Source organism: Fistularia commersonii, chromosome 6, assembly GCF_037954325.1.
Source record: "Fistularia commersonii isolate RoL2024-O1a breed Wild chromosome 6, RoL_Fcom_v1.0, whole genome shotgun sequence".
Classification (NCBI taxonomy): Eukaryota; Metazoa; Chordata; class Actinopteri; order Syngnathiformes; family Fistulariidae; genus Fistularia; species Fistularia commersonii.
The window spans coordinates 7,998,550-8,018,911 of record NC_141289.1 but is presented as its reverse complement, the minus strand read 5'-3'; the positions used below and the strand labels follow the sequence as shown (position 1 = coordinate 8,018,911).

The 20,362-nt window shown below is 44.7% G+C and overlaps 1 protein-coding gene across 1 annotated transcript in view; it reads right to left on the bottom strand.

The window, feature by feature from the left end:
- Positions 1-20,284, bottom strand: part of LOC147233281 (uncharacterized) — a 40,018-nt gene extending 19,734 nt beyond the window's left edge. Inside the window, exons 1-15 of the mRNA XM_086147929.1 lie at positions 20,123-20,284; positions 18,099-18,673; positions 15,996-16,016; positions 15,850-15,912; positions 13,234-13,287; positions 13,035-13,079; positions 12,850-12,876; positions 12,511-12,555; positions 12,309-12,353; positions 11,682-11,735; positions 10,529-10,597; positions 9,829-9,897; positions 9,333-9,401; positions 2,822-2,890; positions 90-158 (exon numbers count right to left, since the gene is read on the bottom strand). Coding sequence (XP_086004055.1) covers positions 90-158; positions 2,822-2,890; positions 9,333-9,401; positions 9,829-9,897; positions 10,529-10,597; positions 11,682-11,735; positions 12,309-12,353; positions 12,511-12,555; positions 12,850-12,876; positions 13,035-13,079; positions 13,234-13,287; positions 15,850-15,912; positions 15,996-16,016; positions 18,099-18,673; positions 20,123-20,276 — 1,428 coding nt within the window. The 5' untranslated portion in view covers positions 20,277-20,284. The remainder of the gene's footprint in view (positions 1-89; positions 159-2,821; positions 2,891-9,332; positions 9,402-9,828; positions 9,898-10,528; positions 10,598-11,681; positions 11,736-12,308; positions 12,354-12,510; positions 12,556-12,849; positions 12,877-13,034; positions 13,080-13,233; positions 13,288-15,849; positions 15,913-15,995; positions 16,017-18,098; positions 18,674-20,122) is intronic.
- Between the last annotated feature and the right edge of the window lie 78 nt (positions 20,285-20,362).

Genomic DNA, 20,362 nt, shown 5'->3' with positions numbered 1-20,362 from the left:
ATGATTAAGAGTGTGAAGAAAATTTCAAAATGTAAAAAAAAAAGTCATCTTCTGATAGCCAGAGCCCCAGAAAGGCATCGAGTACTGACCTTCTCACCCTGTATGCCTGTACCTGGGAGGCCTAGGGGTCCAGGAAGCCCAGGAGCGCCAAAATCCCCCTGTGAATGAAGATACCAATGCAGGTTAGGGATGATAACAGTAGAAACTTGTTCAGAAGGGGCGGCGTGGCTCAGCTACTAAGAGCTGCTTCTTCTTCTTCTTCTTTCGGCTTTTCCCGTCAGGGGTCGCCACTGCGAGTCAACTTTCTCCGTCTAACCCTATTCTCTGTATCCTCCTCTCTCACACCAACTACCTTCATATCCTCTCTCACTACGTCCATAAATCTTCTCTTTGGTCTTCCTCGAGACCTCTTGCCTGGCAGCTCCAATTCCAGCATCCGTCTACCAATATATTCTCTATCCCTCCTCTGTACATGACCGAACCATCTCAGTATGGCTTCTCTGACCTTCTCTCTAAAACATCGAACATGTGCTGTTCCTCTGATAGACTCATTCCTGATCCTATCCATCCTGGTCACTCCCAAAGAAAACCTCAACATCTTCATCTCTGCAACCTCTAGTTCTGCCTGCTGTCTTTTGGTCATTGTAACAGTTTCTAGGCCATACATCATTGCTGGTCTCACCATTGTCTTGTACAGCTTTCCTTTTATTCTGGCCGATAGTCTTCTATCACATAGTACCCCTGACACTTTTCTCCACCCATTCCAACCTGCTTGGACCCGTCTCTTCACCTCTTTTCCACACTCTGGACTGTTGACCCTAAGTACCTGAAATCCTCCAGCTTCTTGATCTCCACTCCCTGTGGCCTCACCGTTCCATCCGGGTTCCTCTTATTCACACACATATACTCTGGCTTGCTATGACTAACTTTCATTCCTCTCCTTTCCAGAGCATACCTCCACCTCTCTAGATTTTCCTCTACCTGTTGTCTGCTCTCACTACAGATCACAATGTCATCCTCAAACATCATGGTCCATGGGGATTCCTGTCTAACTTCATCTGTCAGCCTATCCATCACCATTGCGAACAAGAAGGGGTTCAGAGCTGATCCCTGATGGAGTCCCAACTCCACCTTGAACTTCTCTGTTACCCCTACAGCACACCGTACCACTGTCTCACAGCTAGCATACATGTCCTGCACCAGTCTAAAATACTTCTCTGCCACTCCAGACTTCCTCGTATAATACCAGAGCTCCTCTCTTGGCACCCTGTCATATGCTTTTTCTAGGTCTACAAAAATGCAATGCAGCTCCCTCTGGCCTTCTCTGTACTTTTCTATTAGCATTCTCAACGCAAATACTGCATCTGTAGTCCTCTTCCTAGGCATGAAGCCATACTGCTGTTCACAAATGCTGACTTCTGCTCTCAGTCTAGTTTCCACTACTCTTTCCCATAACTTCATTGTATGGCTCATCAACTTTATCCCTCTATAGTTGCTACAATTCTGCACATCCCTTTTATTCTTAAAAATAGGCACCATCACACTTTGTCTCCACTCTTCAGGCATCTTCTCACTCTCTAAGATCCTGTTGAATAATCTAGTCAGAAAATCTACCGCTGCCTCTCCTAGACACTTCCACACCTCCACAGGTATATCATCAGATATAGCTCAGCTACTAAGAGCAAACTTCATAAAACCGAAAGTTTCGATTCCTGGGCTCCTCCTAGACTCTGAACCCCTGACTGCTTCCTGGATGCTGCACAGGTGGCTTCACCCATGATAGGATAAATGCATATTCCCAGCATGAAATACAATATTGCAAATAACGATGCTAATTTTTAATGATAATATGACTGTGCAATACAATGAGAAGGCCACTAGGGTGCTTCATGATGTACCCCATGTGGAGACCACCCAGCTTTCATTACCTTGCAGCTTTAAGGCGCTTTCCGCTACATTTCACGTGCACAGCACTGCTGCCGTGCAAGGTGCTAACCGGACCGTCGGTAGCGACTCGGGGTTCGGTGTCTTGCCCGAAGGCACAATTCGTCATGCAGAAAAAGAGGAGCCGGGAATCGAACCGCCGGCCTTCAAATTGGAGGGACTGAGCTGAAGCCGCTCCGTAATAATGATTGCCCGGATCCGTTTTCCCCTACAGGCAAATAAATAACTTTTTATTGGATTGCACGAGTAAGTAGATGCAATTAAATCCTTTTCTGAGCCATAAATGACAATTGTTTGTTTGGATTATCAGCCCTCGAGATGTGACCTGCAAAAGGAACGTGTGGTTGCACAGAAAATCTTGAACGCGCTGGCGTGTCATTAACGGGAAATTCTATTACCTGTGAATAATTTTTGACACCGTTTAAGCAAGACAAAAAGCAAGACGAAGCTTTATTTCTCAAAGACTCATGATCTGGCTCATTCTTAAAGATTAACATCACCCCAGTGACTTTAGTTGAATTATGAAACTGCAAAATGCGTTTTGAATGAGCTCCGCTGCCTCCTGTAATGGCTGTGAATTCGACGTATGCAGGGATCCGCAGGCACAAATGTAAAGAAAATACCTTTCCGCGGTTAACTTTCCCACATTTGTCAGTCCGGCACTGTGAATCTTCTCTCCTCCAGCTCTATCCAACCTTCAGCCTTGATTCATCACCTTTGACTCGAGGCATTCTATATAACGCCACAGTAAATACATTCACTGGTGACTGCCAGCTTCTGGCCTTCCTCACAACGGGACTGGGCTTTTATCGTCATGCCTTTGTGAAAGCTTTTCAGCTCGGCATCTTATTTACAGCCTTTCTTAACTCCACTATACCTTGTCTCCTTTGATTCCAGCGCCCGGCAGTCCCCTGGGCCCCCGTGGCCCCTCCAAGCCTCGCTCTCCCTGTGAGGAGACAAAGACACACAGTTTAGATCTTGAAAATACCAGTTATGAGAGTGAAAGAACTGGAAGGGCACACGGAGGACTCCGTCAGCCCTGCGGTCCCACGTATGAAGATATATACAGAGGGTTTGGCGTGGTAGCTCGTGTTGAGACGGCCGGGGCGGGGAGATCCATGATTTTGTTTAATCCTGGTGTTAAGGTGCTTTCTAAGCTCAGGTGTGATCGCAAACTTGTCCTGCCAAAGAGATCTCCCTCTCCTTGTTGAGAAACAGACTTAAAAACTACTTTTTTGAGGAAATCATAGCTAGCGCTAAGCTAGTCCCTAGTCATGCTGCTATAGGCAGACTCTGCTAAGACACTTTGTATTGTCTCTTGCTTTTCTATCATTTTCTACCCCAACCAGCCAAGGCAGAAGGCCTCCTGTCTCCGCACCTCTGTCGCCAAGTGCGTGCTCATGTGGGGGATTTTTCAATTCTGTAGATCATTTTAAACAATGTGGTCCAGACCTGCTCTTTATACTGATATTATTTGGCACCATTAAAATCATGACTTGACTTGTTTCTCCTACTCAACTGACATTATCCAAATAAGACATCTCCCTGAATAGAAGTACGCCACGGCGCGATATATCATCATGCACCCTCACCTATCGGCCCATTTTATCCGTATTTCAGTGGAAATGAGCCGTTTCATTTTGATTTGGGAAATCTGCACCCTTGTTCTTTTTCGCCCCCCCGCCTCTATTCGCTCCGTCCTTTGCTCAAGTCTGTGAATAACATAACTTGGCTCATGTCACGTTTGAATGTGCTACATGCTAACTCAGCCGATTCATGGGCAGTTCTGATTCATCGGCTAAAAAAACGATACATTTGATCCCTCCGTTTGGAATAAATGTTGGCGTTCATTTACATATAGAGGGTGGAAGTGAGTGCCGATCACAAGTGGTCACTCAGGATACATTTTAACGGCAGGTATAAACAGAGGCACTCAGAACCTCTTGTGACAGGATAATTCGAGCTGAATGTAAATTCTGAGACCGAACCAGGCCAAATATGCAAACGGGCGTTTGAAAATTAAATTTTATTTTCATCGTTTCACTTCTTGCCATAATACTCTGCCGTCACTGAAATCACCATATGCTGCCCCCCCCCCTCCCCCGAGCACACTTTGTTTTTGTTCTGTTTTGTTCTGTTTGTTGAGAAAGCAGTGGTTTTAGGCGATTTTTGACAGTGTTTGTGTCAGAGTTCTGTCCCAGTCAGACTGAGCTCTATAGAGCCAGGGGATACAACCCACAACTACGCAGCTGTGATATTTCAAGCGCGGGACTAAATAAACTACATTTTTTCTGTATTTTGTTAGTCACGAAGACAATAGAATTGTTGCATTTTCTCCCCGTGTCCCTATGGGTTGTCCGGTTTCCTCCCATAGTGGAAAACAAGTCAATCAGAGACCCAATTTTGCTCAGATGTGTGAATGGTTGTATGTTCATCCTAACAGTCTGCCGCTTATCCTGCACTCAGGGTCCATCCTAACTGTCATTGGATGACAGGTGAGGTACAACCTGGACTGTTCACCAGTCAATGGCAGGGTTAACGGATTAACCTGCAGGGGGAAGAAACCAGAAAATGTGCGGAAACCCACACAAACACTGGGAAAACATGAACGCTAAACGGGCGATAATGTTCTGAGCCGCGGCCCTGAGTCCACATAAAAACCTTGTATATCTGAATATTTTCTGTTTCAAACTGACGTGAACGCGGAGCCGCAGCACGTCGGAGACTCTCAGACGGGCAGCTCGGCGGGAGGCTTCTCTAGCCCTGAAGGATTCCACCACATGGATCCTCCAAACTAAGATACGGGAAACTGCATTTGAAGGAGCCTTTTGAAATCGGACAGCCTTTGTACGGTCAGATATAATGCAGCCAGCCTGAGTGCAGCCTCCAGAGGAGGCAGATGCTGAACTGGGACAAACCTCTTGTTTGCAGCCACTGCAGCTGCTGTCAGATGGCCAGGCAGTGGATTATATAAAAGTCGACTTAATGAGTGTTACAGGAAACCTTGATCAAAATACACTGAATCACAACTGTTGTGAGCCTGAAAATACAATGTTTTTGTACAATGGTCAATCTAATATCTGGTGTTTTCCAGAGCAGTGAAGCAGCATCTTTAAACTGTTTCACCGTCAGTATCTCCATTACTCACTTCTCTCTGTCTGCTGTCAGTCTTCATTCATTCATTCATTCATTCTCTATACCGCATATCCTGCAGTCACAGTTGCCAAAGTCAAAATAAGAGGCGAGGTTCATCCTGGAGAGATCCAATCATTTACAACTCCGACCAATTTAGGGTCTCCAATGAACCTCCTGCATGTTTTGGGATGTTAGGAGGAAACCGGTGAACCCATGGAGAACATGGTGGACATTCAAACCCAACAAGGCATTTCTATACTTTCAATGACGAACAAGTGGTTGTTAAATGAGATTGAAAACACTTTGAGAGTGACAATGCCCATATTGTGATGAACCCCTTCAACTATTCTGAGTCATCTTGTTTGGTCTCATAACAATTTCACTGTCTAGTAGAGTTTCACAATGTGTGAATTGTATTACCGTTTAATTAATGACATCAGGTGGGGAGCGACAATGTGCAACACATGATATTAACAAATTCAGACGTCTCTCTCTATCACTCTCCCTGTCATATTTGTGAAAATGTGTGCATTGCTTTTATACTGAACACATGAATGTTTTATTGCTGGGATTTCCTGTATGTAATGCGGGCCACGGTTAATAGAGCCACCTGGAAAGTATCTAGATTACTACACCGCTATTATCTGAGGGTAATGGATGATGTGATATGAGACTGTTGTATGCGTCTGAAAGCTATCTGACATTATATGTTGCGACTGGATGCAATACTAACACGCGTGACCATCTGCAAGTCTTACTGAATGTTCCTGACTCCATGGGGATTTTGGTTAATATGCTGATGATTACCAAGATATACAAGTAATAGTGATTATTTAAAGCTAACTATTTAAACTTTGATTTCTGCATGGGAAATGCGCTGGGGAGAAGTTTTTTTTTTACTGAGAACCTGATTCGTTTTTGATACATTGACATGTTGGTTTCCACTGGTGGTGTAAAATACAGACGGATGAAATAGGAACATTATGTGTGTTTGTGTCTGTATCCGTGGATGTGCTCATTTCTATAAAAAGCTTATCGCTGGCTATACACGATGCACAAGATGCTCAGAGTTCTAGGTGAAGTCTCCATCAAATGCGAAAGCGCTACAAACATCCAGCCTCCATCAAGTTTAGCCTTCAGCTAGAATTAATTACAAAAAGTACGGTCATCAGGTAATAACAAAAATCTGATTAGATGCATTTATTTGCAATTTTGAGCTGAAAAGATGCAAATGGCCGGATTTCTTGACTGAATCAAAGTGGTCACAATTTATCACCAAGCACAAGTAGTAAAACTAATACGACCAGTTCCTGCTGCATTTGTGCATATAAAATGAGTGAGTAAATAAATCAGATCAAGCCCTAACATACTCTGACTAAAGATGGTATTGGACATATCCCTTGGGGATTGCATTTAATTTCCAACAATTTATGGCTTTTAGCAAATAAAGGACATCAGACTATTTAGTTTGCACTTCTACTTGAATGAACAGATGACGCCATAACTCTCATAACGATGGGTTTAGTGCGCTTGGGAGCGGCGTGGCACAGGAGGAAGAGCAGGGGTGCCCATACTTTTCCCTTGCATAACAGCATGAACATATACGGCACAATATAACTGTATATTTTTGGCAATCGTCTCACTCTGTTGATGTCTTGCACTGAAAGGACTCAGTCAGCTAGCAGGTAGCCCAGCCTCTAACACACTTCCAAACCCATCAATCATGGTGGAGCCGTATTCGTATCGAGATCTCGAATTGGCTGTACTGTATGTCAATCAAGCGCTTCAATGTCGTAGTGGGGATGGATGATAAGCTAACAGCTATTTTTAGTCACGCGTGATCCACACTAGTACACTTGTACTGTAGTGAATTCTGCGACTAGCGGTTGAGTCGTTTTTTTAAGTTGTGCGATAGTTTATTTTGAAAGGCAGGGCTTCGCAATCGACACGTGTTGCCTTTGCGATCGACCAGTAGATCGGGATTGACGTGTCGGGCGCCCCTGAGGCAGAGCGATCGTCTTTAGAACCTCCTCCTAATGTGTCGAAGGGTTGTTGGGCAAGACGCTGAACCCCTAACTGCTCCCCCAGCGCTGACGGACAGCAGCCAACAGCTAATGGTTCATCCATGATGGGTTAAAGGCAGAGAACGAATTTCCCCTCGGGGGATTAATAAAGTATAAATTATTATTATATCTTTGCATATATTCAGTGATTATGACGGACGTCTACCCGGCTGCCTCCTTGAAATGTATGAGTGAAGAGATCGACAACTGACACGCTCAGGTACATCGGCCAATGGTGGAATAATGCCATGGATTCCCAGCAAGACAGTTCTTTCCCATGACATCAAGAAAGTGTTTGACTGTGTTGGCAAAGTTATACAAGCCCATATTTGCAGGCCTCCCTCATGGTAGGGTGGTTCACAGGCCTCTGGTCTTCCTGATCTATACTGATCACCTTGCTCCACGCTTGGAGACTAACCTACATGGGGTTCAGACCGGTGCATCATTTTATCCAAGTACATCTGAGAAGGAGATCATGAGCAGAGAGCAGATTCAAAACTGCCCTCCTCTTCATTTTATGATAGAGGAACTTAAGGCCGACACAGTGCCTTGGCAAGAAGACAGCTTAGAAGTTGTGTATCCTTGGATCCACTGGAAACCTCCGTCTTCAGGCATTGGTAACCGTCTGCAAGACTTATATCCGTCCCCTAGTGGAATCTGCTTCTCCAATATGGAACAGAACAGGCACGACAGCTCTTAGGCTACCAGACAGGCTTCAGAGGACAGCTCTCCTCCTACCCAAAGTCAGTGACCCAAAAAAGGCTGTCATTTTCCAAGTAGAACACTTGAAGAGAGTTGCAGCTCTGAGCACTTTATGCCATCACATTTTCCTGCAACCATCTGCAAAGCGCACAAGAATCCTGCCTGCCTGAGCATCAAATGTATGAGGTATTCATTCTTCTGCAAGTGGTTGCCCATACCTTGTCTAGCTCCATCTTTCGTCATACATTCCACGAACAACCAGTCCGTAGAACTCACTTTCAGCTTCAAGATTCAAGATTCGGTCGGTCATTATTTTCTTTTCCCTTCAAGGATCGCGAATCACCTGCCTCCATCTAACCCCCGTCTCTGCACCCCCTTCTCTCACGGCGACTAACTTCATGATCTCTTTCTCTACGTCCATAAATCTCTTCTCTGTTCTTCCAAGTCGTTATAAATGCATGTATTTATATTTGTTGTATGACAATGAAACTGTCATGTTATTCAGAGTGCCTGTTTTCATCTTTCAAATGGCAACACCAGGCTCTAATGTAAAAAAATAAAAATCCTACAAGGTCACCCAAGGACAGAAAAATATGTCAACTGATAACATAATGCTGCATTTCAAATGTGTGGATTCAAGCAAGAGATCCTTTGTATGACACATAATTTGATGTGTTAATGATGCAGAAAAAGTCCGCCGCCGCCGAGCTCCAGTGAAATCGGAGCTTGTCCAGACACGTCATGTACAGCCGAAGACTGAGAAACAGAGTTTGCCAGTCCGCTGTCAAGTCCTCAGCTGAGGGGAAAGCGAGTGCCCTCGGGAGCCAATCTCCAATCTTGCGAGTGACACCCCCGCCGTTCTCAGGTTCAGGACCAAGCCATTGGCATTATTTGTCCTCACACCACACACATAACAAACTGTTAGTATCTATGATGACACATTCTTCTTCATGCCTGACAATGCTGAAGTATAACATCTCCTGCGAATAACGTGGAAACGTCCCGTGTCCCAAATCAACAAATGGCGACGGTTTGAAAGGGGTTGATCCTTTGCATGTGTGCACCTGTGCAAGGCGACAGCGGGAACCCACTCGTGTGTGTGTGTGTGTGTGTGTGTGTGTGCGTTTCTGTATCCTGACAAGGCCCAGGGCCCAGGAACACACTCATTCTTTCCCCTCTGCATCTGAGTCACTCTTTCAAGTCTCAAGGTGTCCTGGCTAATTTCCTGGATTCTCCGTCTCCACCCACTGCTCAGCAGCATTGTGTTATCGCCATCGTGTGCTAAGTGTGATCTAGAGGCGGCGTCGTACGGCGAGGTAATGAAAGCCATACGGCGGCAGTGTGAGCAAATCGATGGAAGCCCTGTGTTATGTTAGCAGCCCGTATGTCTGTTTAAAAAAAGGAAAGTTCAGTTCATATCGGGGCCGAAAAACTGTGAACAGGAAGAAACCCACCCCTGAGATAGAAACGAAGCAAACGCTAACTCACCTTTGGTCCCGGAAAACCTTCACCCAGAGGCCCCCTCTCTCCTTGGACTCCCTGTGGCCCTTGAGGCCCCTGAGCGGGACATGATGGTGTATATTATGTGGAAAAACGTGGCTTCTTCAATTTTTCTTTTTTTATATAGACAGGTGCTCGGGCAATTTCCCCAGACTATATTAAATACATCCGTAGCTTCATATCCTTTATTTTCCGGGGAAATTTCTCCAATCTTGTTTGGGTAATTTTGGTCTCCTTGGTTACTGGCCCGGACAAATACTCAGACGTTATTTACATGGGCAATTTGTGTTTTCGACAGACAGTCTAATGTCTTTATTATCTTTACTATCATCAAACTTATTTGACTGGAAAAACGTAAAGCTAATATGTGCCAATTACCGAGACACAACTTTCACAGAGCTTGAAAGGTAATCATCAGAGCAAGAACTTAGCGAGGGTTTCCTGAGTGTCGCTGTGTGTTTATCTACGCCGGAGTCAAACTCACCGGTGGTCCAGGCTCACCAAGACCCGGAGGTCCGGTGGGTCCGGGAGGACCCTGGAAGCCGAGATCACCCTGCGGAGAGCCAACGTTGATTGTCAGTAGGAGGTGTTAACTGTGCTGGCATGAACTCTACACCCTTCTGCAAGCGGCATCTTGCTCATGGAGGGTGGAGAAGTAGCGATACAGTACCGCTTCAGTGCTATTGTTGATGAGCGGAAAGTGCATCATAAAGCAAATATGGCTTTATCCCTTGATATTTATTTCCGACTTTACACTCAATTGAAGTCCAATAAGATCGTCAAAGTTGGCTCCAGCTCCCTGCCAAGCCAGGAATGCTTTCCAACTTTGGTTCATGTCAGAACACTTTCAAACCATATTTATTTGCTTTATGATGGTTTCCATTGATATATCAAACACGTTTCCTGTCCTATCAAATTTCGATTGTAATTATTTGATTGCGGGATAAAAGTTATGAAGAAAATTCGGGCAAAGACCCCTGCAACAAATGTCTGTCCCGCAGCTGCACGAAAATGAATGCAAGAGGAGACTCCCGCTCAGCTAACACGTGCGAACTAGAACACACGCTCGTGTGTTTCTGATTTTTTTTTTAATCGAGATTCTGTGAAGTTCACACACCGTAAAAACACACGCGCTGAAAATTGTCCGACTGAATTTCCAATAACAATAGGGTGGTTGAGTTCACCTTAGGTCCCGGAAGGCCTATCCCTGTTTCCCCTTGAATTCCAGGTGGCCCAGGAAGTCCCCGTTCCCCCTATAAAGAAAAAACAGACAATAACCAACAGCTGCGGCTTCTCCCTCTGTTTTCTGACATCCACAGTGAAGTCCAGGGTGTTCTGATGTCCGACCGGTCCATTTTTCGTAAGAGCGCAGTTAAACGTGCAATTTGGGGGTCTTTCGCTCCTTCAGAAAAGATTTTATTTGTTAAAGAAAGCGATTATTGACTCGGGAGTTATAAATCACCAGGCGTAATCTGCAGCGGGAGGGCACACGAGAGGCGTGAAGAAGGCGTGGAATCGTCGCCGGGTGCATACCGGCACTGTTTTCCCTCCCGGACAAGTCGGGACAACGTCTTTAACCCAGACATTAGTCTGCCTTTCAGGTGATATACTGTAGACTGACAGCCAGACAATCAATGTGAGCATTCTTCCAAAATAATTAAGGAGGCAACGCTTGGTGGGGAGCGTGGGCTCATGGCGGAGTTGGCAGTTCACACACATGGCGGGGGGAGGCTTTAAAAGTAAGGAACAGACAAATAGTCTGACAAGCTAATAACAGATGAGGCACTTCAGAGGGTTTCAAATGTTCCAGCGGTGATGGATAATAATTCACAAATAAGTGTTAAAAATGTTTTCTCATCCCATTGGTTTCACAGTTTGTGGGGGCCGCTCGATATTTGCGCCACCGCCGCGCTTGATAAACAGATGCAATCAAAACGCATTTTAAATGTCAACATTTTAAGAATAATGTTCCTCCGCAGAGGAATTCACGGGAACATGCGACCGTACGCGCTTAATATTCTCCTAAACGTTTCATCTGCTCCCGGCTGCATGGACGCTGGTAACAAGGGAATACATTTTTCCCTGCGCTGATGAGTCCGACGACATGAACCCTTCTCGCTGAGCGGTGCACAAACAGAAATACGTGGACATAACTCAAACCAGACTGGACGTCTAATGAGGAAACCCAGTCTCCGGCCCGTGTACGTCTGGATTTGAGAGGGTCACCTTTGATCAGTATGTTTGGGAAATGGAAAATCCGACAAAGTATGCACGTAGCAAAGGAACTTCAGTACTTTCCGACGAGTTCAAGAAAATAAAAGGGAGAAGATAACTGACCTTTCTACCGATTGGTCCTTCGGGTCCGACGTCACCAAGTGGACCAGGCAAACCCTGAATGGTTGATAAATATTATTTCATTTTGTCAGATCACTGAGGGTCAGGTAGTTTTCGGTCGAAAACCAAATGAACCTTTGCATCCATCGTGAGACACTTTAGCCGGTCGTGATTAGAAGTACAGATGCCACAAAATGTGCAATCGCTTCTCTTTTTTTTTTTTTTTTTTCGCCTTTCCGGACCCAAATTCAGATGAGGCAAAGTGTTAGGAATGAATTAAACCGCGTGTCCGTCAGTCTGATTCAATCCAGATGATTGTTAGAGCTGAACCTGTTCGTCAGCTTACACTGTAACATAGTTAGAGTTTTTATCATTTCGGGTTTAATGATCCCCTTCCAGTCACAAAATACTATATATATATTTATATATATATATTGCATTCCTCAAATTATCTCCTACTTCAATATGAAATCCTTTCTCTTGACCGGAGGGGATTTTTAAAAAGAAAAAAAACAGACTGAGACGGACTCATTACTGAGTTATTGAATTAACCGCGCAGCTTACAGCTGACAAACTGCTGACTGCCCCTTTGTTAGACATATTTGATATAATATATTCAATTAATTTCACCTGCAGTCCACGGTTTCCTCTGGGGCCGATGGTGCCTTCGGGGCCCTGCAGAACAAATTTAAAATGCACGTTGACCACCATAAACCGGCAATTTAAGAAGTGATAGTCTCGATAAGAATCTGAGCTGATATAACTAAATTAAAGCTACTTGTTGCAATAAAACTATGCGATCCAGCAATTATCCTCATGCCAAGTGACATACTCTATCCCCCTTGATTCCAGGTGTGCCGCACTCCCCTCGCTCTCCCTGGAAGATAAGAAAACAGTTATGGTGAGGTCACCGTGAAAGCTCCATCTACCATAATACCTTGCTTGTAATGAAATGGCGTCATGGGCCAGGGTGCCGGAGTGCAGAATTAATGTGAGCAAGTACATCGGGGTGGAATTTCATTTAAAGGTAAATGAGACGTCTTTGCTCGATGTCAACCGCGGATACCGACGGAATAGAATAATGCGTTCGCAAGTTCATGCTCCTTTTTTAAGGCAAATGAAATGAATATGTTTGTTTTGTATTCTGTGTCAGTATGATTGACTATCCTACCTTTTCTCCTTTGTATCCCGGTTTGCCCTGGATTTACAAAAAAAAGTTGTGTTAAAAGAAGAAAAAAAGTCACGACAAACAGAACAGCCACATTGAAAAACATTTACTTTTGCAGAAACGTACAGGTCAGTTGGACGGTATGCTCTATGGATTATTAAAAACTAAAAAAAAAAAACTAAGCATACCTCTGCTCCTTCCCGACCTGGAAGTCCACTGAGCCCGCTCTCACCCTGATAAAAAAAAATAAATACAAAAAAAAATTCATGAAACATATTTGTTTGTTCATACCAGCAGCATGAGGAGCAAGTGAATGCTCTGCATCCTGCAGCTTGATAGGAAAACAAGTGTAACGACTACAAGCTGTTTGAGGGGGCTGGAAATCACCTTCAGTCCTTTGGGGCCAGGGCTCCCGTCCAGTCCAGGACGCCCCTTCTTGCCCTTTAATGAAAGTGAATCAAGATGCATTAGGAACAAGCCATGAGCAAGAAATGCTGGTTAATTCATTCATTCATTCATTCATTGGGTGAGAGGTGGGGTTCAACCTATGTCAATCACAGGGCCACTAATAGAAACAAACAACATTCACGTGTCTAAGCAACTCTTCAATTAGCCTGCTGCTTGTTTTTTGGACTTAAGGAATGTACAAATCAAAAAGTGTTTCAGACAACTCAGTGTGCTAAATATGGATACGCACAGAATCACTCAGTGAATTTAGTAATATATATTCCAAATTGCATTTTAAATCACAGATGTTTTTGGAATTTGCAAAAACACGGTAAGTTATGAGACATTGTGCCAGTGTTTAAAACAAGGTGCTTGTGATTCAGATTATGTCATGTTTCATAATTGACGCTGAAAATGTACCTCTTCACCAACACTATCCCACTAATCGCACTTAGCCCCCCCCGCCTCCCAAAAAAACATGTATGTATGGAAGTATATGGTTTTGAGATGGCTATTTGGTAGAGTGGTGACTTCTGAATAACGACTACTGGTACTTTGGATCTTCAGTTATTGAATTGCATTTTTTGTTAGTCGCTTTGGATAAAAGCGTCTGCTAAATGACTGTAAATGTAATATAATGTAATAATTCAGTTATGACAAGACTCCCAACATATTTGAAGTTGTATCTCAAACAATTGCTGTGAAAAAAAAAACAACAGAAATTTCACAGGACTTAAAAAAAGCTCCAAAGTCAAAACTGGCCTATTTCTGAGGTTTTATTGCCATGCAGTGTGTCATTGAAGTCCAAAATGGATCCGCATAACTTAATAGTGACAAATCCCTTCTGGTGCCCGGAGGGTTTCACCAGTGATGCACTGGGAAATGATTGAAAGAAGCCAGTGCTTCATATGCAGACAGACTTGGACCACCAGGGTTGGTTAAAGTTTGACCACCCATTGGCTTCTTTGGAAATCCCTCGGACAGCTCGAGGACGAGTTTCTCACGGAATTTCTCGGGAGATTTCAAAACATGTCCTATGAAAAACAGGCCGTTGCGCATTCCATTCAATGATTTTGAGCCGGAAGGACAATCTGACATTCATTTTGTAGCTATTGGGCAACAAGTGCAATACTTTTCTAGGCATCATATGGATTCTCTGCCTGGTCTTCATTATGACTTAAACCGCTGCTTCTGATCGTGCCTTGGCTGCTAGTCGCTTTTCGAAGTGATTTAAAGTTTGTCGGTTCGATTCCCGGCATCCAGACAGAAAGAGCCGGGGTTCAAATCACCAACAGTTCGATTAAGAGGGCGCCTGTTCTACCAGCTGACCTGCAACCACCCTGGCATCCAAGATTTATGAAATAAAGGACTATTATTATATGGCGGCTTAAATTGAGGGAAGGATGTATTCATTTTTTTCGATCCATCGGAGAAAGAAAAGTCTGACTTTATGGAGACAAACTAACACGTTGGCGATACTTTCACGACGAGCTTCACAACTGCGATCGAGCATTTTGAATACAGCCCAAAGGACTTTCATCACAATCTAATTATGCCTTTGGTATCTAAACTAACTGTAGGATGTCATGTAAATAAATGTGCACATACATGAATGTGATGTCTACACATGACCGTCGGAGACCATCAGCACATACGACCGCTGAGTATAAAGAACCATCAATCATGGCAATAATGTCTCTGCCAAATGAGGATACTACATGTTTTGTAGTTATAAATCAGTGTAAGTGATGCTCCAGCGAGTGTTTTGACATTACGGAGGCCATTAGGACAATCTGGAAGCAACGTGCTTCTGGCATATCATGGATAAAGGCCATTGAGAGTACGAATCAGAGGGGACTTGTCTGGGTCTCTTCTCTGTTTCCATGGTTGTGCATTATGTTCATGTTATGAACTTCGTCATCTTGAATCTCCAACGTCTCCCTCTCTGCGTGTCTGTTTTTCACCCACAGCTTCCGTCGGGGTGCGCCTGCTGCCCGTGATTTGCAACAGCTCTTTGTTCTGAGTATTGGGTTTAAAGGAGTAATTACTCTGTTCTCATTCCTGTAAAAATACATCAAAGCAAAAGCATTATTTCTAATTGTACTTGAAGCTCTCCATGAAATAAAAGGAGCCGTCTTATCTCGGCGTTGCTTTGACAAAGAAAATGAGACGCGGGGCGTTTCATTTCCCAAGCACGTTGTCCTCAGACAATCCCGAATGGCCGGGGTCTTTAAAAAGAGACGAGATTCTACCGAATTTGCAGGTAAAACTATCTGTTAAGACCTGTTCTCAATAAACTGTGAGAAGAATGTAAGGCATTTGTTCAACTCTCCCTGCTGCAGGGAAACTGTTTCCCAAAACACACGATTTACCGAGGCCTCCCTTGCCGCCCCCAAAACCAGCAATTATCTAGTCTGTTAGCATCATCGGTTGCTTTGTCAGCTGTGCTGCGTCAAGGAGCCGTGCCCTTCTCCTATGTGCAGAAGGACAGTCATGTCTATAAAAGACAGATTTGACGTAGTCGGCGGCTAGGCGATGCACAGGAAGAACACTTACCGCTGGGCCGCTGTGTCCCCTCTCACCCTTCTGACATGCACACTTGCTCTGAGCCAGGGGACACTTCGAAACGCAGGAGAGATAAAGTTAGCGGGGACATACGGCGGCACAAATGGTGAAACGTGTTGACAGGCGTCGAGACGTACCCCTTCATCTGCCAGCAAAGTCTGTGGAGTAGGAAACACAGGAATGTCAATAACGTGCACGCTGTAACTGTATGGTTAGTTTCACTTGCTCCAGCGGGAGGGAGTAAAATGAAGCTCGGATCTAAACAACATGTTGAGCTTTCAAATCTTATCTTTAATGGACCCGGCAGGTTTCAACTGGAACACCTGCTTCCTTGAAACCCCATCGACGGAACGCTGGGTTCGAGTTCCTCCAACGAAGCACTACATCATGTCAGTGGACTCTGGTCCAATAAACCTGCGGCAGATGCACCATCCAAGTGACCCCAAATTCTTACCCCCCAGGTTACTTTCCAAAGCTCACCAGATTCCCTTGACAAAGGGAATCTTCCAAAAGCCATATTGGACAAAACAGAAACCACATGTATTGATTAAGAAAGTATCCTCGGTAAGTATCCGGGGGATGTTCCTTAATGGGGTGTTTGAAGACAACCGGACGGTCTAGCAATTCTTGCAGAATGGAGCAATGCAGTCGGATGCTAAGACTTAAGTTAAAAAGCCGTTTCTCAGCTGAGACAGAGATACGAGCTTATGATCCACAGATGCTTCCTGTATAGAACAAGAAGATGAAAGTATACTCGTAGCTGCTGCTGCTGTGGTCTCGCATACCAACGGAATACAGTGCTTCGGGAGCCGCACTTGAAGTTCAGTTTTATCATATTTGGATTCGTGCCACCTGTGTCAACAGTAAGCCCGAGTTTGAAGTTGTTTCGGAGGAGCCATAGGTATGATCTATGGCGCACGTATGTTCTTGCAGGGTTCCTGCTCTTGCTGCACCCGATTTTTCCCACAGAGTTTTTAATGTGGAGCATATGTTGCAGCAGGCGGCCTGGATGAGCTCGCCGAAGTTGCTGTACAGCATATGTTCTAATTATCAGAATCGAAAAACAAAACCGAATCACTCGATAGGATCAATGAAAAGGGAAAAGGTTTTTCTTAGCCTAGTCCGAAAACAGGTCTGGGTCAAAGAAAAAGACGATCTTTCTTTCCTATGAACTATTCTATGAACTAGAATAAGGAGTGATTGGAGGTTGCCTTAACTGAGGAAGAGCTTCTGCTTTTGTTTGTCTCATTCAGGCTCTAATCTCCTTACTCTTCTTTCGTTTCCTCGGATTCAGGTCAAAAATTTTTCGCCTAATTTTCTCCCACTGTAAGTTAAAATTCACATAATACTGCCAAGCGCACCCCACAGCAAACACTTTTACACAAACATCACTGTATAAAGAGCCGCCTGCAACAGAGGGGCGACTGGTAATCTCTACCCAGCCGGTGTTTTGGGTCTGGTTGCTGCATTGCACAGACTGCCAGATGCTTGTCACTACCGCAGCTGTGAGATTAGAAGCATAAAGATCTAGACCCTTATTCCGTCGCTGTGCAATTTATAAGGTGTAACCGCAGCGCCATAGAACAAACCGGAGCCAGCGTTGGGGAAAGGGGCTAAAGACCCAACTCATGTGAACAATGTGCATCCAACTGGGGGTTAGAACGGAAACATAGCGGCGAATAACGACATTTACATTTTGGCTACAGCACCCCCTAGCCCCAGTGCAACACTTTGTCGCATCATGATGCATTTATAGATCAACGGCTGCTTTTAGAATGGACATCTGAGTGTTTTCGTTATACAGAGATGGCTTGGGTAATGATGAGACCTGTTACTATGGTAGCAGGAGTACATCAGCCGTGCAGCAACCAAGATATCATAACGATGGGTGGTGTTAAAGAGAGCACAAAAGATGTGATTACTGGGTAAATTGAGAGGAAAAAAGTATCCCATTCATTGGCATAAATCTTCCTGTATAATGGAATTTTTGAATTTGCAATCTGGCGAAATGTCTACCCTCCGGCAGGAAGCAACGGTCAAACATGCATAAAGTATCCACAAAATGAAATGTAGGAAGATTAGAGCTGTCCAGAACTACTGTTTGCAAGTGCTATTGGAATGTGCACCAAAAAAAAAGTCAAATTTTTGTCAGTTATTTTGAGAGTAATAATTTAATAATATCAAAATGTTATCGAAGAGCTGTGTTTAGCACAAGTTTGAGTGCCTGCAATTTTACTCACTATCTCTTTGATGATTGTGTCCACGATACCATTATCCTGCAGGTTGTGAAGGTAGCGTGACGCCGGGGAGCTAGCTATCAATCGCAGCTGGGCTACATTGGTGGGCTCGTTGGCTTCCGGCGTGATGCCGATGGTGAAGAAACGGACACCCTGGTTCTTGGCGTCGGCCACCGCTGAGAAGATATCCGGGTTTCTCGGATGCGAGATCCCGTCGAAGAGGAGAATGGCCACCTTGATGCTGTTGGGATCCGACTCTTCCAGATAGATGCGGGTCAGGTTGGTGATGGCGTAGGTGGTGTAGGTGCCATGGCCGATATATGTGATGGGATTCATTCGCGCCCTGAATTCCTCGGGACCCTTCCATTGTTTGAACGTCTGTTCTATAATGACGTGGCTGCTGTATTGAAGGAGAGCCGAGCGAGAGTTTAGGTTCCGGCCATTCACCAGCCGTTGGCCTAGCAGCCGCTCCATCACGTCCATTGCAAAACGTTTCTCACGGTCGTGGTTCTCTTTGGCGCTCTCTGAGCTGTCAATCAGAAAGGCTAAATCCAAAATGCAGTCTTCACTGACGGCCGCTGATAAGGCAAAAGAGATTTCAGGTCAGTAGATGCAATACAGTACTCATTTAACTGTTTGCCCCCCGATCATAATCGTCTTTTACTGGCACTGCTATTTATGAACCAAAATTGTTTGGGTTTGAGCGGAACAATTCTGGAACATTTCCAGGAAAACAATGTTGCTTTTGGCTTTTCAAAAATCTACATGTTCAGTGATTTGGACAACACTTGCAGTTGCATTCGCTCCTGCATTTTGTGCGACAAAAGGCAGACATTCCCGCGCTCAATAGTTCCAAAATTGGTAATTTCGTACCAAAATGGTTTGCACAGATACGTAAGAGGAAAAACATACACTTCATTTTGATGCTAGTGCACTTAAAGAGCAGCGCGATAGCATCAACTATGACGTATCTCGAAATGGTCTTCACTTATATGGTGTTTTCATCAATGCCCTCTATACTGGATCGTGATCACACACACACACACACACACACACACACACACACACACACACACACACACACACACACACCACTGGCGGCAGAGCTGCCATGCAAGGCGCTAACCATACCATTGGGAGCAACTGGAAGTTCAGTGTCTTCGAACCGCCAACCTTTCAATTGGAGCGACGACCTGATCCGCCTACTGCGCCACAACTGACCCCTTGACTAGGCATTTCCTTGGACTGAACCAAAACCTGTTCATGTCACGTTTTATAAGGTATACCCTTTTACAGACTGATAAAAGTCCAACTTCACCCATAAAAGAGCATTACAAGTGTTTATTGGTAGATAACTGTAACTCTGGTAAAACTGCAGATCCTGGCAAGAACAGCTGTCGGCATTTTAAAACTATCCAACGCATGTAAATCCAGACATATCCCATATGACAATAATAACTGGAAAGACCTGAGTGACGGCACTCGATGGGCCTCATGGCTCCGGCAAAATATTTGGAGCTTTTAGATAAAAGCATTATATTTAGCACTCGCGAACTGCGGGTGGTTCGACGAGTACATGAATGGGCGATAGCGTTTTGAAGAAGATATAAAAGTGACTTAACCTGCTGCAGCAACTCCCGGTGACTGGAAGGAGGTCACAGATCAAATATAGACTGAGGATAAATCACATTTATCTTCGTGGAAATGTGTCACGGAGGGAATGCGCCTGAGGATACGGGAGTCTTATTGGATAAAACATTTGAGTAACAGAGCGCTGAACGCTCGCGGAGGAGATGGATGGCTGCGGAACACCTGCGAGTTACGATCCATCTAAGTATGCCTCCCCTAGCAATGTCCTTGTTGGGAATCACGTTTCATTTTTTTCCACCTGTGGCGGCGCCCCAACTGATAGAAGAAATGATGCATGTGCCACCGGGGTAACTTCCACTCTACTTATCACAATAAGAGTGCAGGTGGAGAGAGTCGCTTGCGCCGCTCAACCCATGATGGAACTATTCTATACTTACATTTGCCGTTCTGCGGTAGGAAATTGGATGGGTATTGCTTGCTCCTTGTGGGTGTCTCCGCTTCCTCTTCATTGTCTTCGTCATAATCCTGTGCCCAAATGCTGCGAGGTCCCCACAGCAACAGGAGCAAGTGCAATGCGGGGATGAGAACCATGACTTTCCCTGACATACAGGGAGAGGGGGGGGGGGAGAAAAGGGGTAAAGTAGAACCGGGCACGGCTCGCACTCGTGGAAACAAGC